The sequence below is a fragment of the Hermetia illucens genome, chromosome 1 (genome assembly GCF_905115235.1).
Source record: "Hermetia illucens chromosome 1, iHerIll2.2.curated.20191125, whole genome shotgun sequence".
Lineage (NCBI taxonomy): Eukaryota > Metazoa > Arthropoda > Insecta > Diptera > Stratiomyidae > Hermetia > Hermetia illucens.
The window spans coordinates 119,810,098-119,827,394 of NC_051849.1; the positions used below are offsets into that span (position 1 = coordinate 119,810,098).

The following is a 17,297-nucleotide window of genomic DNA, read 5'->3' on the forward strand; positions in this document are numbered from 1 at the left end:
GGCCTGTCGCGGGACCTATCACGAAGGGAGATCAGGTAAGATTAGCATAGTGGAATATCTCCAACTATGTTTTATTTATCTGCTTGGGTGTTATCTGTCGGAAGATGTACTGAATGATCAAGGGTAGCCGTGATGATATCGGCTCCCAACTCACTGCTCCCCTTCCGTCGGCATTCTTGTCATCAACGCGTCCGCTCTCAGACATCCCGACTCTAAAACAAAATGTGTAATTAAAACTAGTGTATCACGATAAATGCAAAAAGGAATGATAATAAACAACAACCAAGAGAGAGAAAAAAAAACAAAATATAAGAATATCCCTATCCAGAAAACTGAACAATATTTCCAATACGTGTAACGAAATATAACCAAAAAGAAAATGTACTGAATGAAGGTTAAATTATGAATAATCAAAAGAGGTAATAAATAGCAAACCCCACATTTCAAACAGAAAATCACTAAAATTAATAACAAACAAGTCGGAATACCGGAAGCTCGCGCTTCGGGTATAAAGGTTTTGTGTTCATCTTATGTAAGAGCCGCACATTTTTCTGTCCGTATATAGCTACAAATCCAACATAATCCTTCATATTTTTCCAAACTACGAGACGTACGTACATATTAGAGCCATAGATATCACGCTCACCCTAAACAAACAAACTGCCTATTACCTGCTGTACACATATATGCACGTATCTAAATTTATCGCACCCATATTTCCGATTTACGTCTTATATCTATCTGAATTAGGCACTACCCGCAAAGTTCATTAGCACGCATATATTATATACCTACATACACACATGTCTGGTTGACAAATAACTAAAAAACTAAAACAAAATAATTGTCTGCCACCCAATTCATAAGAATTCATTTCGTTGTGGTATTGACGAATTGATATGTGATGATGACATCATGCGGGTTGTAGAGTGCACGAAATTCACAAAAAAATTGTAAAGTTTCACCCCCTATAACTTTGTTAATAATAATTGGATTTTCATCAAACTTGACCAAACTGTGCATTATATTCTTCGTTATACGCGTGCCAAATTTTGTACTTCTGGGATGAACATAAGGGGGGTTGCCGGGTAAATTTCTAAAATGTGTAAATATACTATTATTAACTTTATTTGTGCAGATATCGGAACCGGATATATTTTGAGGCCTAGACTTCGTAGAGATGCATCACTGTGATTTTTTTCAGATTTTTCGGTTGGATAAGTTCTGAGAACGAGACCTGTTACACTTTTTGTGGGTCATATTTTCAACCCTCACTCCCCTGCGTTTCATCTAATATCAAATATTGAACCAGATTCGAAAAGTACTAATTAAGACCTTTCATTTGATACCCTACTTGGCTACATTCTGTGAAATAAAAATTTGCACCCTCCATTCACATGTACGGCGCCACTTACTGCATGTGAAGGGATCACCAGATTACATACTCTCACCAATTTTCGTGATAATCGGTCTAGCCGTTTGCGAATAAATCGGGTGTGACAGACAGACAGACAGACAGACGGACAGACAGACACCGTCTCGATTCTAATAAGGTTTTGTTTCACACAAAACCTCAAAAAGGGGAAATTTGGCGCCTTAATAATGGTTAAAATAAACGTAAAAAATAATTATTAAAAAAAATTAATCATAAGGACTCCCTTCACCTTAAACTTTCAATTCTCATTCAAATAACCTCCGTAAAACTCACTAATGGCCAAAATGCCATCCCAACCTTAAAACTTTGTTGCAACATGTGCGCAGAAAAACTTCCGGCCACAGTGCTTCTCAACGGGAAAACATCCATTAAATTGTTCCTTGTCGCAGAATTATCTTATATCAAATCAAGCAAAAGTAATCGCCAGAATTCAAACTTCCTCATTTAAAACCCAAAAACAAAGTCAGGATGAATCACCCCATGCGCCACTTCATCCCGGCGAGGAAACAAGAATAATCAATTTTTCAATTAATGGATGGCAGTACATTTCAACATATAGCCAAGATAGAGAGATATAAAGATATAGATCCTGAGACTTCTGGAAGGCAATCGCCTATGAGACACTGAATCTCAAAGACAAACATAAGAAACAACCCGCTCTTGAGGTATACTACGTAAGATAACACAGGAAATTCTCTTTCTTCTTTATTTAACTTGTCATTATCAAAAATTCACGTGTCCTATCCCGATGCATGAGTCTGCACCGGATCCTGAAAAATACCAAACCAACAAAAAACTTTGACAAAAATACAAAAAAATAGAAAATGCCAAAATTCCCCAGTAGCCGGCCCCAAGCACAGTTGTGAAAGAAGGGATGGATAACTTCAGTCTGAATGGCTGTACCCCACCGCAGCGTCTCAGGAGTTAGGTGGGAAAGATGCAGGAACTTTGTCCTATGTCCTATATCGCATTGATCCCAAACCCAGTTCCGGCATACCATCTTATCAGTGAGGTATCTCTCAGGGGGATTCGTTGAGTCCCCTTTGGTTTTGCATGGCACTGGACCCCCTTTCATGGGTAAGTGTCGTGCTAATACACTTTATGTACTTGGATGACATCAAGCTGTAATGCTCGAATAGTAGACATATTCAGCCATGATATTCGGATGGAATTTGAATTAGACAAGACACAGATGCTCGAGTTGAGGATCTGAAGAATGTCCTCTCGGGGGAGAATTAAATAAGCGCATTAAATGTATTCTCTATCCTTCGCTGGTGGAATATTGTCGTGGACGATAACCGATCTGAAAAGGTCTAGCGGATACGGACTATTAGACTCTACCGTGGACCGGATGAACCTGTTTCGTGACATCGGAGGTAGGGGCGTGATTGACGTGGTGACAAAACATCACGCCAAGTCGATTTGCTGGGCACTCATTTCTACAGCAGGCGAATACCTTGCATACGGCAGACTGTAGGCTGATTCCACTTAACTTGGAGAATTGAGCTTTCAATCTTCTGAGTGGGTGAAGTCAGACTGCGGATCGATAAATAGAAGTTGAAGGCAACACACAGTAAATACGTGAATTGTTTTTGGCAGCCATTTGTCGATTTGCATTTGTCGAACAACTGGCTGTATGCAGGGCAGCTCTTTGCTGAGGCGGAGGAGTCATCTATGCTATTCAAGACGGCCTGGTTGCCACTGGAGCTTATAAAAAGCCTATAATGAAAGTGCAGAATGTGTGGTTCGGCGTTAGAGACGTTGGACCATCTCTGGCTGCACTGTTATGGCACCGGGCCAATACACGACCAGGCATGATGCTGAATGCAAAGAATTTCACCAAAACCTTGCTTACAAGCATGGACTGATCACGGGAACATATGCGGTTTACCAGTGTGAGCCGCAAGTAGTACTTGATAGTTTTGCTTACATCTTAGTATTGGGACCGGTAAGGTCTAATTGACCGCCATACACCACATAACAATCTTGACAAGCTGTTAATTGAGAAGACGGGTCGTTCTGCGTATATTATTCATGTTACTATCCCTCATAATAGTAACGGAAATACCTGGAGAAGAAGGTGAACTATGAGCAAATGGCTCGGGAAATCAAAGAAGTTTGGCATCTCGAGAAAGTGATTGTAGTTCCCATAATATTGTCAGCTACACATATTGTACCAAAATCCCTCAGGGCTTCCCTGATGTCCTGGGACTCTCGCACAGAGTGTTTCAAACCATGCAAAAATCTACCATTCTACATAGGTGTTCGATGTTGCGGATAGCTTGTGACGGGTTCCTCCATTAACCTATCATCAGCTACCACCACCAGCGTAAGTAGGTAGGGTCGTCCGAGCCTAACTGCTTGTGACATAGTGCTAGTATTAGGTAAACAACTCGGGAAAAGAAAACGCCAACGTGTTTGACAGCTACAGAATAGAACCTTAATAAAACATCTTTGTGTGTCGTGGTTTGCAGCAATACAATCATCATAATACTTGACGCAACAACCGGTATCCGGTCTAGGCCTTCTTTAGTAAGGGACCTCAGACACCCCTGTTTTGCGCCGAAGTCCGCCAATTCGATATCCCTAAAAGCTGTCCGGCGTCCTGACCTATGCCATCGTTCTATCTCAGGCGGGATTTACCTCGTTTTCGTTTTTATACAATATATCTTGCCCTTACAGACCTTCCGGTCTGGATCATCCTCATTCATTCGGATTAAGTGACCCGCCCATCGCAATCTGTTGAGCCCGATTTTATCCACAACTATATGGTCGTGGTATCGCTCATAGATTTTGTCGTTATCTAGGCTACCGAATCGTCCATCCTCAAGTAGGCGGCCAAAAATTCTTCGGAGGATTCTCTCGAACGCGGCCAAGGATTCGCAATTTCTCTTATAAAGAACCCAAGTCTCCGAGGAATACATGAGGACTGGCAAGATGATAGTCTTGTACAGTAAGGGCTTTAACCCTATGGTGAGACGTTTGGAGCGGAACCGTTTTTGTAAGTTGAAATAGGCTCTGTTGGCAGCCAACAACCGTGCACGGATTTCATCGTCATAGCTGTTATCCTTCAGGGATCGTCAATGATCCTTAACAGGTCGCTTACGATACGAGGAGTTACGTTCACGACGTGCCCGAGCAAGTAGCCCCCCTAGCTGACATAATACCTGCGTCCCAGGTAGTAGCCTGAGCGAGTTTCTCGGTAAAGAGCAAACTGCTAACGACCGATATACGCCGGAACACACTGGCAGTTCCCGGAACCGTCGACAACTCCTTGTCGACGTGTATCAGGAGCCAACCCCTACGGGTCGGGTAGTGTGCATTGAGCCAGTATTAGTATACCGCGTTGCTCCGAGCGAGTGCTGATCCGCTCGTGAGTTCCGGGTCGGCTAATCATAGGTTAGGCCTCGAGGAACTGAGGTAGGGGCTTTGCCTCCAAGGTTATACTCGTTCCGGACTATTGCGGCCCGCTTCCTTGCACACGATGCGCTGGTAAACAACTTGAATGGACAACAAAAACAAACCAAACGAGGAGATAGTGGAAGTGCTGAGTGAACTTGCTACGTTTATTGGCAACACGAAAATGCACCGCTCGCCCCATCACCTAGCGAAGGACGTAACAAGGGCTGAAATACCCGACGAGACATCGGGACGCGAAGACGGACAGAATGACTCACAAAGTCATGCGGCACCTGCAAGTGAGACAGGAAGCCAGACAATGCTATAATTGTGGAAAGAGGCACAGTGGAAACTACCTACAATATAGTGGGGAGTGGGAGGACTGTCGACTACTCTGGCGCAAGCTGAAGAAGAAAGGCTTATCAAGGCAGTTGTGAAGCGCATGCGATCTGCAACTTTCCTCCAAAAAAACGTCTGCAAGGGACATGGAGAGTAAGAGAAAATCCGCAGGAAGCAGAAACAACCGCGCTTCCCGACGAGAACACGACGAGTACCAAACGAATCGCAGACAGCTCATTGCAGAGCGAACTTGAGAAAAAAGGAAAGTAGGAAGGGACATCTGAAGGAGACTTCACTCAGGTCCTATCCAGGGCTCAAAAGAAGAAGGCGAAGAGGAACGGGATACAACAGCAAGTCGCGCCATCAGAAAAACCTCTGCCTAAAATTGAAGCAGACAGGAAGGACGGAGCACCAAAAGAAGAGGTGGGCACACGAAGGAGGACTAGACCGCCTTGCTTATTAAGCTGACGGAAAGCGAGACTTTTGCGGAAGTCCTCAGTGAAATCCGTTACAAGATTACACCTGATAACGGAGGAGGAGTATCTTCCATTCGTAAAGTGAAGGGTGGTGGAGTCCTAGTCGAACTAGGACCGAAGACAACAAATAAAGTTACGTTCTGTGAAGCAGTCAAGGGGCTTCTGAGAGAAAAAGCGTTGGTTTCCAGCCTGGCACCCACGTATATTTTGGAAGTCTGAGACGTTGAGGGTCTCACAGAAAGAAGAAGAGGTCATCAAACGTGTAAATCCGTAGGTAACGAATGCACAGATTGGTATCACCTCTGCGAACTCCCGAGGCCAAAACTCGCTGTGGTGGAAGTGGTCGAGCAAGCCGCGAGGAAGCTTCTAAACACCAGAAAAATATGAATTGGTTAGGTACTGTGTAGGATACGAATCCGGGCCGCCCCAACCAAAAGTTACAGATGTTTGGATCTGCACCGGTCGGGGACCTGACAAAAGAGCAATATGCCATAAAGTGAACACTTGCAACGAAAAGGAAAGCTGTGTCCTTCGCTGGGATAGGGGCGCGACTGATGAGAACATTGCGCACACTGCAGGGCTCGGAACGGTGTCCAGTTTTCAGAGCAGAATTGGAAAGAACTAGGACACGGCCAACATGATTCGCATCTTACATATCAATATGCACCGGAGTGCAACCGCTCACGAGTTGCTAGCGCAGTTCGCTGCAGAGACCAAAACTGATTTATTACTGATCAGAAAGCAGTACCAAAACAAGGACCCAGTTTCATGGCACCCTGACATATCAGGTACCGCCACCACCTGGGTTCGGGACGGCACCCTCCTTACGGTTCTTACCCCAGACCGAGGGGACGGCTTTGTCTGGACTCGGTGTTCAGGGATAACGTTTTTAAGGTTTTGTTTACAATACAATACAATATAGTCATGAGGGGTATCAAATGAAAGGTCTCCATTAGTGTTTTTCGAAGCCGGTCTTAGTTGTGAGATTTGTTAAAAAGGCGGAGAGCGGGGGGGTGCAAAGTGATGATTTCTTTAAAGGAGCCATTCTCAGAAACTACCCAACAGAAACATTTGAAAAAAATCATGAAGCTGCCTCTATGCGGTGGGAAAATTGAGTAAAATCCCCCTTAAGTTTATCTCAGAGTTATAAAAGTTGGTAGTAGTATAGAATGTAATATGAAGCATATTATCTCCAAGTTTGATCAAAATCATGCTATTATAACAAAGTTATAGTAGCTCAAAATTGTCTTTACCGTGTAAATTTACAACCAGAAGAATTAAATCTGATATGCTAAATGCATATTCTTAACGGGCTACGTACAAATGGGATAGTTCTACACTCAAATATACTCACACAAGAAGCAAACAAATCTTTCATACCTAAAGCGGCCAACTTCCAGTTTCCCGACTTGTTTAGTGCCTATCTTTCGCCGAATGAGACGATGCCGGACTTTCAACGGAGGTTTGATGGTTTGGAGGATGGTACCTTAGGCACAGATGGAGGGATCCTGGTCGAGAGTGACTTCAATGCTAGGTCACTTGAATGGGGCATGCCTTACATAGACTCCAGAGGGAAACGAATTTTGGAAATGGCAGCAACAACAGGACTTGTAGTTCTAAACACCGGATCCACCCCAACGTTCCGGCGCCCAGGTTGCAAAGGAAACATTTAAGTCGTAACCTTCACGGGTGTCTGTGTTGGACGGGTGGCGAGTTCTGGAAGACTTCTCGGCAAGCGACGAACAATACATGGCCTTCTAAGTGGTGGACACAAACTCTCGGTGTACGCTACTCCGGCGATTTTTCTGTGCATGGAACGTCGCGAAAGTTAAAACCCGGGAGGTTTGTCGAAACTCTTGGAACAGGTGGTGCCGCGCTGGAGGGTACTTCTGCGTGCGGTGGCGTTGCGACCGACACTGTCGTAAATTCAGTTATGAACTTGATAACGACGCCTGCGGAGCCTCCATGCCCAGAAGGGCACTGAGATCTGGCAAACCTTCTATGGAGTGTCACAGGCTCCGCTGCTTAACACAACCTCTAAGCGACCGGGAGGGGAATGTACCATAATGACGGATGAAATGAGCCAAAAGGAGACTCCGCAGCCCAATAAACAAGAGCAAAGCTCGCTGCTGGCAGGATCACCGGAACACCGGCCAGACCTACTTCTCGGCGCATTCAATGCTTGCCTAAAAGAAGGCACTTTCCCTGCTCGTTGGAAGGCGGTGAGGCTTGCGCTGATGCACAAAGAGAAAGGCGACCCTGAGTGTTCGTCTTTATACCGCCCACTATGTATGCTTGACTCTGCTGGAAAAGCGCTCAAAAAGCTTATCAGAAGTAGACACGGTAAAGCGAGACGCACCGCCGGAGATTTATCATCCCGGCAGTTTGGTTTTAGAGCAGGGAGATCCACAGTTGATGCTGTCATGCAAGTCGTGGATGCCGTTCGACAAACGGAGGCACATAGCCGCCGAACTCGACGGGTGATGCTCCCCGTAATGCTTGACGTCAGAAACGCCTTTAATATTCCGTAAGATGGGAAAACATTCTAGGCACACTAGACAATACTTTCAAAGGTACCGAACTATCTTTTACAGATATTGAGGGATTTTCTGTCCTTAAGGAACTACTGTGCCCCTTTTACTGGTTATAGTGTACCTATTAATCATAGTATCTCAAGCAAGCCTATAACTGCCAGGAACTTTAATACTTCCGGATCTTTCAACTTTGTATCTGTAATTAAATGTTCGCCCTGATTTCTCGACCTACTTTGCACAAGCGCCAGGACGTGTCTAGAAATTTCCTCCTACTCCTCACAAAACCTGCAGACAATGTCCGTAGGTGTCCCTAGCTTCCCCAGGTGTTAGTTCACTGTCGGCCAGTGAGAATTCCCACTATAATTCGGAGGTTCTTTTTGGTGAGGTTTAAGCAATCCTTTGTGCGCACGGGTTCGTATCCCCCAATGAGCACCGTGGGTTACTCCATTCTTGGTAGGCGCGACCAATATAGTTTCCTCAACTGTTGCTCTTCATTTCTTAGTGCCATAGCCACAAACCGTTTCCGATTCCACAGAAGGGTTCTGGCCCACGTAAAGGCGTCCCTGCTCCCTTCTTGGCTAGTTCGTCCGCTACCTCGTTGCCTCTCAACCCAACATGGCCTGGAACCCAGAGTATCCAGACCTTGTTGGACGAACCTAATGTATTCAGTCTCTCAAGGCATTTCCATATCAGTCTAGAGTTCGCCTAAGCCCCTTGATCGCTGTTTGGCTATCGGTGAAAATGTCAATGTTCTACCCTCTGTAGTTCCTTTGGAGATTAAAGAAGGCACATCTGTCTAGGACGTATATTTCTGGCTGGAATATGCTAGTGTACCTGTCCATTGGCTCAAAGTACATTTTCCTTGGACCAATGGCACCGGTACCCGCTCCCTCTGCTGTGAGGGATCCATCAGTGTACCAAGTAATCACTTGCTGGTTTAAGCCGTACGCCGCAGCCACGCTCTCCCAGTTTGCCTTGTTACTCCAACGTATTTCAAACTTCTCATCGAAGTGAAACCTCGTTGTCTTGTTATCCCTTGGTATCAGTAATTTGGGATACCGTCTAGAAAGAATAACAATATTCCTTCGGTTTAGGCAGCTCCCTCCTCACTGACACTCCCGGCCATCCTGCATATTGCCTTCCTTGACTGCATCTGTTTGTGCAGATGGAGAGGGGTTAATCCCAGGAGGACCTCCAGGGATGCCGTTGGGCATGTCCTCATTGCCCCACTGATACACACGTAAGCCAGCCTTTGCAGCTTATGTAATTCCCGGGCTTGTGTGCTGAGTTCGGTTCTTTCTGCCCAGATTACCGCTCCATAGGTAATCATTGGCCTTACTATTGCAGTATATATCCAAAGTTGTATCTTCGGGCTGCAACCCCACTTTTTTCCTGCTATGGATCTACAAGTCATTAGAGCCCTCATGGCTTTCCGACAAGTGTTTCCGACATGTGTCTTCCAGAGTAATTTTTGGTCTAGCGTAATTCCCAAATATTTGACCTCTCTTTCTTGTTCCATCTCCATAACATGTAATGTTACGGCTCTCAGGTGATCAAGCTTACGCCTCCTAGTGAATGGTACTATGGTGGTTTTGGCTGGATTGATCCACAGTAACACCTTCCTGCACCAGGCATTGGTGACCCCTAGTTCAGCTTGGATTCTATCACATAGGGTATCTTCATATTTGCCCCTGCAGATTAAAACAATGGCTCCCGCGTAATCCTGGACTTCTATTCCACTATTTATTAACACGTCCAGGAGTTCGTCCACTACCATACTCCACATAAGCGGCGATAGTTCCCCGCCCTGTGGACAACCTTGAGTAGTGTTCATAACAATAGAATTTGTACCTATCGGTACTTCTATTTGCCTGCTTTCTAGCATTTTGCCTATCGAGAATGCGAGGGTGTTTCCCACTCTCTCGTGGCCAGGGTATCTTGTATCTCTGTGTGCGATGTCTTGTCGAATGCTCCTTTCATATCGAAAAATGCATACAGTGCTATTTCTTTTGTTTCTATGGCATCGCGTAATATATCGGTCAGCTGATACAGAGCAGTTTCAGTTAACCATCCTGCTCGGTAAGCGTGTTGATAATTTTCCTTGACCTTTTCCACCGTTTTGAGTACGAACGATGTTAGGCAAATTGGTCTGAAAGATTTAAGGTGGAAAGGATCCTTTTTACCCGCTTTCGGAATGTTGTCGCGTAGGACCCCGTCTTTGGCTACAGCTTTGTAAAGCCTGGTTGCTTCTGTGATCTGTTCGATCCCTTCACAGAATTCCCTGAAGCTGTTCCGTTTTGCTTCCTTGATCGCGTTGCTATACGCAGCCAGTTCATTTCTGTACCTCTGCCAGCCCTCGGTTTGTTTTGCCCGGTTGAAGAGCTTTCGTGCCTTTGTTCTCATTCTGGCCAGGTTCCTGTTCCACCATGCTACATCCCTTGATGACTTAACTGTCTTAGCCAGACAGCTGGCCCCATAAGCGTCAATGAGGACTGTACAGAGGTTTTCCACCACAGTTCGCTCCTGATCTCACTGCCCCCTTGAAGGTGGGCAATGTTGTTGCTCAAGTGCGTTGTATAGGATCCCCATTCCATTCTCTTATTGCTAAGAATAAATTCAAGAAGTTACCATTTCGATTGGTGTCGCTACTTCCCCAGATTTTGTGGTGGGCGTTGGCATCGCAGCCGAGGAGAAGTGGTAACGCCCTCTTTTCACAATACTTCACCAGTTTAGTGACTTGTTCCGGTGGTTCCCGGATTTCGTCTCCTGGGAAGTATCCCGATGCCACGACTGTCCCTCGAGTGCTCCTCCCGGCTTCAAATGAGACTTGGATAGCCACAAAGTCCCCGGTCAGGAACTCTGAAAAACACATATATTTTAAATTACGCTTAAGAATTATGTAAGCTCTTGGTTTTTCACAAGAGGAGTCCCAATTACATGCATGCTTCCTCCTTGCAGACTGCGAATCTGTTTTCCTTGGAACTTGCATTTGCAATTACCGCTGATGCAGCTTTCGTATGATGGAGGTTTATCTCGGCTATCTTAGTGCTGGCCATTGGCTCCGTTATTATTAGAGCTCTTCTCCACCACGCTACCTATGATAGTCTACTTAAACTCGACATGCCAAAAGAGCCGCGCCTGGTCGGCTATGTAGATGATACCGCGGCGTTTGTGCTGGACGTACTATCGAATCGGCGCAAAGCAGATTATATTGACTGATATTGATGCGATGGGTAAGCGGACTACTCATGGTTTCAACCTTGCACTGGAAAAAACCGAAGTAGTCATCCTGACTAAAAAGCGAATTCAACCCTGCGTCCCATATCGTTCGGCGAGTCGATAATCGCGTCAAAGTCAGCGGTAAAGTACCTCGGGTTGTCTCAACGCTGCAGCTGGAGTTTTGGCGTTAAGTAGGCTAATGGCAAACATTGAGCTCCCTACATCTAGCAGGAGACGTCTCCTGATGAGTTCAACGCAGTCTGTCTTTCTCTACGGCGCAGAGGTATGGGCAAATGTTCTTGGCAAGGAGGTTAACATAGGTATTGTAAACGTCTCGCGCAAATACAGAGACGGGGAGCTTTGCAGCTGCGTACCACAGTGTCTCTAAACCGACCGTGATGGTGATCGCGCGAGTATCCCCCGTTGCCCTTCTTGCTAAAGAGCGTCAAGCCATATTCAAGCGAAAGGAAGATGACCCAAAGGAGGTTGTTGCTCGTGAAGAACCGCAACGCATACTAGACGGGTGGCAGCTCTAGTGGCAAAATGAAACTAGAGGCAGATGGACTGCGCGACTCATCGGCAACTTAGGTGCGTGGCTGAATCGGAAGCACGGTGAGACTGACTATTTCTTTACCCAATTTTTAAGTCGGCATGGAGGTGACTAGGCTGACCCTGACCAATGTGCGAGGCCAGATAAAAGCAGCAGGATCACTCTCAAGACCATTCGACATCAACAACGGTCTACGACAAGGGGATGCGCTATCATGCGTCCTCTTTAACCTGGCCCTCGAGAAAGTGATCCGTGATGCTGAGGTGAATGCAAGAGGTATGATCCTCTTCAAGTCCACCCAACTACTGGCCTATGCTGACGATATCGACATCATGGGAAGAACCACCCGAGACGTTCAAACTGCCTTCATCCAGATCGAGCAGGCGGCGCGAGATCTTGGGCTGCACATCAATGAAGGCAAGACAAAATACATGGTGGCAACGTCAGCACCGAAGACGAATCAACCAACAACATCAAACCGCACTGGTCAAACACAAACACGAACACGAATAAGGATAGGGGAATACAACTTTGAGACCGTTGACAATTTCTCCTATCTAGGGTCGAAAATCACAACCGATAACAACTACGATGATGAAATCCGCGCACGGTTGTTGTCAGCCAACAGAGCCTACTTCAGCTTACAAAGACTGTTCCGCTCGAAACGTACAAGACACAAGTACAAGTGGAGTACAAGACTATGATCTTGCCAGTCCTCATGTATTCCTCGGAAACTTGGGTTCTTAGCAAGAAAAATTGCGAACTCTTGGCCGCGTTCGAGAGAAGAATCCTCCGAAGAATTTTTGGCCCCCTACATGAGGATGGACGATTCCGTAGCCTACACAATGACGAAATCTATGAGCGATACCATGACCGTCCGGTTGTGGATAAAATCCGGCTCAATAGGTTACGGTGGGCGGGTCACTTAATCCGTATGGATGAAGATGATCCCACCCGGAAAGTCTATAAGGGCAATATCTATGGTAGGAAAAGAAGACGAGGCAGACCCTGCCTAAGGTGGAGCGATGGCGTGGGTCAGGACGCCAGACAGCTTTTAGGGATATCGAATTGGTGGACCTCGGCGCAAAACCGGGATGTCTGGAGTTCCTTATTAAGGCAGGCCTAGACCGGATACCGGTTGTTGCGCCGTTGATGATGATGATGATGATGGAGGTTTTCAGTCTTACTTGCACAAGATTGGAAAGGCTCGATCTCCGGGTTGTGTGTTTTGCAATGAAGTTGTGGACGACGTCCATCACACTCTTTAAGGTTTTGTGTGAAACCGCCATTTTGTGTTACGTTTAAGTGGCGCTCCCCATACATGCGAATGAAGGGTGCAAATTTTTTTTTTATAAAATATGGTCATGTGGGGTATCGAACGAAAGGACTCAATTAGTACTTTTCAAAACTGGTCCAATAATTGATATTGGGTGAAACATAGGGGAGTGAGGGCTCAAAATATTACCCCCAAAAAGTGTAATAGGTCTCGTTCTCAGAACCTATCCAACCGATCTGAAAAAAATCACAGTGGTGCACCTCTATGAAATCTAGTCCTCAAAATACATCCGGTTCCGATATCTGCACAAATAAAGTTAATAATAGTATATTTTCACATTTTATAAATTTACCCGGCACCCCCCTTATGTTGATCCCAGAAGTATAAAATTTGGCAAAGGTATAACGAAGAATATAGTGCACAATTTGGTCAAGTTTGAAGAAAATCCAACTATTATTAACAAAGTTATAGGGGATAAAACTTTGCCATTTTTGTGGATGTCGTGCACTCTACAACCTGAATGACGTCATCTTCACATATCAATACCACAACGAAATGAGTTCTTATGAATGGGGTCGGAATGAATTATTTTCTTTTAGTTTTTTAGTCATTTGTATATGAATATCAATTACCCAAACAGATGTGTGTGTAGGTATATAATATATGCGTGCTAATAAAGTTTGGGGGTAGTGTCTAATTCAGATAGATATATTTGTACATTAAACCAGCCGCATCTAATATACGTACTCTATGGGTACATATGTACGCTTTTGTACACGAAGTAAATCGGAGATATGGATACGATCAATTTATAATATATACGTGCATATATATGTACAGTATTTGGAAATAGGCAGTTTGTTCATTTAGGGTGAGGATAATATCTATGACTGTAATATGTACGTATATCTTGTAGTTTGGAAGAGAATGAATGAATGAACGATGAAGGAATATATTGGATTTGTAGCTATATAGGAATAGAAATTGACATAAGATGTACATAAGATGTACACAAAACCCTTATACCCGAGCGCGAGCTTCCGATATTCCGACTTGTTCTCTTGTGGAAGGTGGGATGGGGTTTCGTCAGCAGCTCTAATTAAACACAGGGGATCTCTCTCCAGATAGCATTGTCGAAGAGATACTGATGAGTTCTGACAGGTGAAGCCATGTTGCCCATTACGTTTGGGTCCTTCTCAAGATAGAGCTCGGCCGGTGGAGGAGTCGGATGGCAGGGGGTTCCCTGAACTGACAGTTCCCTTCCTCCTCTTCCTTCGCGTTGCTGAAAGGAATTCGCTGCTTTGAAGGCTCCGCAAGGCGGGAGAGTTCGGGGACTAGCCCGAAGTAATGTGACAGACGGTTCCAGGCTAGCTCTCTGGCGATGGGGAGATGTTTAGTTGTGCGTAAATGCATTCAGGTACCCTACCCAGTGAAAGTTGTAATCCCCTATCTTTATTGTTTTCGTTATTGTGGTTATTTGTTTAGTTTCTGACGTTGACGTTGCCACTAATTACTACCTCTTGCCTTCATTAATGTGCATTAATGGTGCCTCTTGCATTGACATCTGGATCGCGAATCATATTCTTCACGGCCAGGTTAAAGAGGACGCATGATAACACACTCCCTTGTTTTAAACTGTTGTTGGTGTTAAATGGTCTCGAGAATGATCCTGCTGCTTTTATCTAACCTCGCATATTGGTCAGGGTCAGCCTAGCCAGTCTTATGAATTTTGTCGGGATACCGAATTCTTTCATGGCCGTCTAAGTTTTACCCTGGCTATACTGTCATAGACGGCTTTAAAGTCGATGAAAAGATGGTGCAACTGATGTCCATATTCCAACAGTTTTTCCATCGCTAACCAGAAACTGAAGCCCATGGTGTTTTACGTAGGCACCTGTCGTGAGACTTAATCCTACGGTCCTCTTAAGACACGTATTGATTTTGTGACCACAATCAGAGCCCCGCTGAGACAAGCAACAACGGTACCAATCTATACCAAGTGCATCGCTTAGCATTCATACTGGTGGATGCAAGAATTACCTAAATCTCTACCGAACTATGGAGTACGGCACCCGTGTTGATACGCAACACCACGTCGAGGCCCGAAGTTCTCTTCTCGCTTGAGCATAACCACAACCACCATGAAACTCCCACTAGGGGGACCAACCGCAAATAACCGAGCTGTTCTCACATACAACAGGAGTTCACCCGAAGTATGTGAGTCCAGGGGCTTTCCCGGTTTCCATGGTACCAGTATACCCCTGGTAAGGTTTCGTGACCAATTTGCCACTTCAGATGAGTCCCTGTGCAGACTCGGGTCTGATCGCCCTGATTAGGCCTTTGGAGCATTCCAATGATATGGTTTTGATATCATACTTGGCACAGGCTTTGAGGGTCCCCCCAACTGCCTCGTTGACATTCCGAGTCTCCTCTTTAGAGACGTGAACATTTATGAGGCTATATTTCTAAATTTGCCTCGCAAACGCAGAGCCTTTCACTTATATTTTCAAAGCCGATAACAGTAGGTTTAATTTTTTCCTGACTAAGAAGCCTACTCCGAGCGTATGATTTACTGGATGGCCACTATAATATAATATATGGTGTAGTGGCTTTTCTCCAGAAAACTGGCATCTCTTACAACACTGTTACATCTGCCTTATATTGGGACAGGGTTCCGGCTAGCCGCTGATCAGCATTCGGTCTGTACAGGGAGCGCACGTTCCATGAAAAAATGCACAAATCGTTATTCCGTTGTCGTATTCTTACTTTCAATCGTGGTAAACAACATAGTTAACGAGAAATTGCCCGGTTAAAAGAGTTAAGTATGAGAACACTTTCTATGTACATATACTAAAAATATTCATGAAGGAAAGAGCAACCGACCGAGTCTACAGTACAACACATGATCGCGCTGGGAATAGACCGGATTGTGTTTCAAAAATATAAAATAAAACCTCCAGTCTTGCTTGGTCATCCAATTTCCCTGACATTATCCCAATTGAAAATGTTTGGAATGTTTTAAAACAAAAGATTCATGTAAGGCAAAACCCCATGAAGCAAGTTTTAATCCTCTAATGCATTGACTATTGTGTTCAGAGTGTCCGCGCAGAATTGAAAGCATAATTAGAAGCAAAGTTGAATGGACAAAGTACTAATAACTAGAAAAGTGTAATATATTTTATTTAAAAACGCCTGTTTGCGATAATTGTGCTCGAATTTATTTTCTTTCACATTGTAAACGGCAATATATCAATAGTGTTCATAATTCGATGGCACTTCACTGTACATAGCTATGTAAATACAATATTAAACTGGGAAACCAGAGAGAGGCACAGAGATAAATATATTTACATATGTACATGTATACATTTTTCGTCATAATCCACCAAAGCACCATAGAATATTTTTCTGTTTTCTGAAATCAATCTGATAGTATCATGGAAACCTTAGGAGTGATTACATTCTGTGGTGAATCGGAAATCAACTTCTTAGTTTTCTTTTCGCAATCTTGCCCCGTTTCGTATGTGCGCTACATACATTCATACATATATATAAGATAGGTTTACTAGTACCGTGAATTTTTCTTGACTAGATTGAATTACTTGTAAAGAAGCTTGATATGGGGTCATCGTTGTTGGTGAACGTTATGAATCCAATATGGTACGCTGGTATAGCGGCCGATATCTAAAAATGATTTGAGAAATATAGTGTTAATTTCACTCTACTTACTCCAGTAAGTAAGCTATCGAATACCTTATATGTATCTTTTTTTCAAGTTTGAATCTATTGTATCATTTGACTTTGGTCGCTTTCAGTGATTTTTCTTTGAAGGCGGTCGTTTACTCGGACGTATTAGGAGCGCGATATGGTATACATACAATACAATGCTGGAGGAAGTGTTCAGTGTTTTTAAAATATTTTCCATCAAAAGATGCATGTATTTTTAATTTTTATGGTGTATGTATGCTATATATGATTTGGTGGCATATCTTATATAGAATTAGATGCATAATTTAAATTTTTGAAAAAAGTTGTCATAAAGCGATCTCTACCATTATTGCCATTTTCG

General features: G+C 44.3%; 1 protein-coding gene across 8 annotated transcripts in view; it reads left to right on the forward strand.

Moving 5' to 3' along the window:
* The window catches only part of LOC119650945 (ras-related protein Rab-38), a 392,470-nt gene that overhangs the window by 206,237 nt on the left and 168,936 nt on the right, over positions 1-17,297 (forward strand). Inside the window, exons 1-2 of one of the 8 annotated variants that reach the window (XM_038054196.1) lie at positions 16,660-16,961; positions 17,044-17,096. The exons of 6 other annotated variants lie outside the window; for them this stretch is intronic. In XM_038054196.1, coding sequence (XP_037910124.1) covers positions 17,094-17,096 — 3 coding nt within the window. In that variant the 5' untranslated portion in view covers positions 16,660-16,961; positions 17,044-17,093. Of the gene's footprint in view, positions 1-16,659; positions 16,962-17,043; positions 17,097-17,297 lie in introns of those variants that run through there. One more of the 8 variants, XM_038054229.1, reaches the window with a different exon arrangement.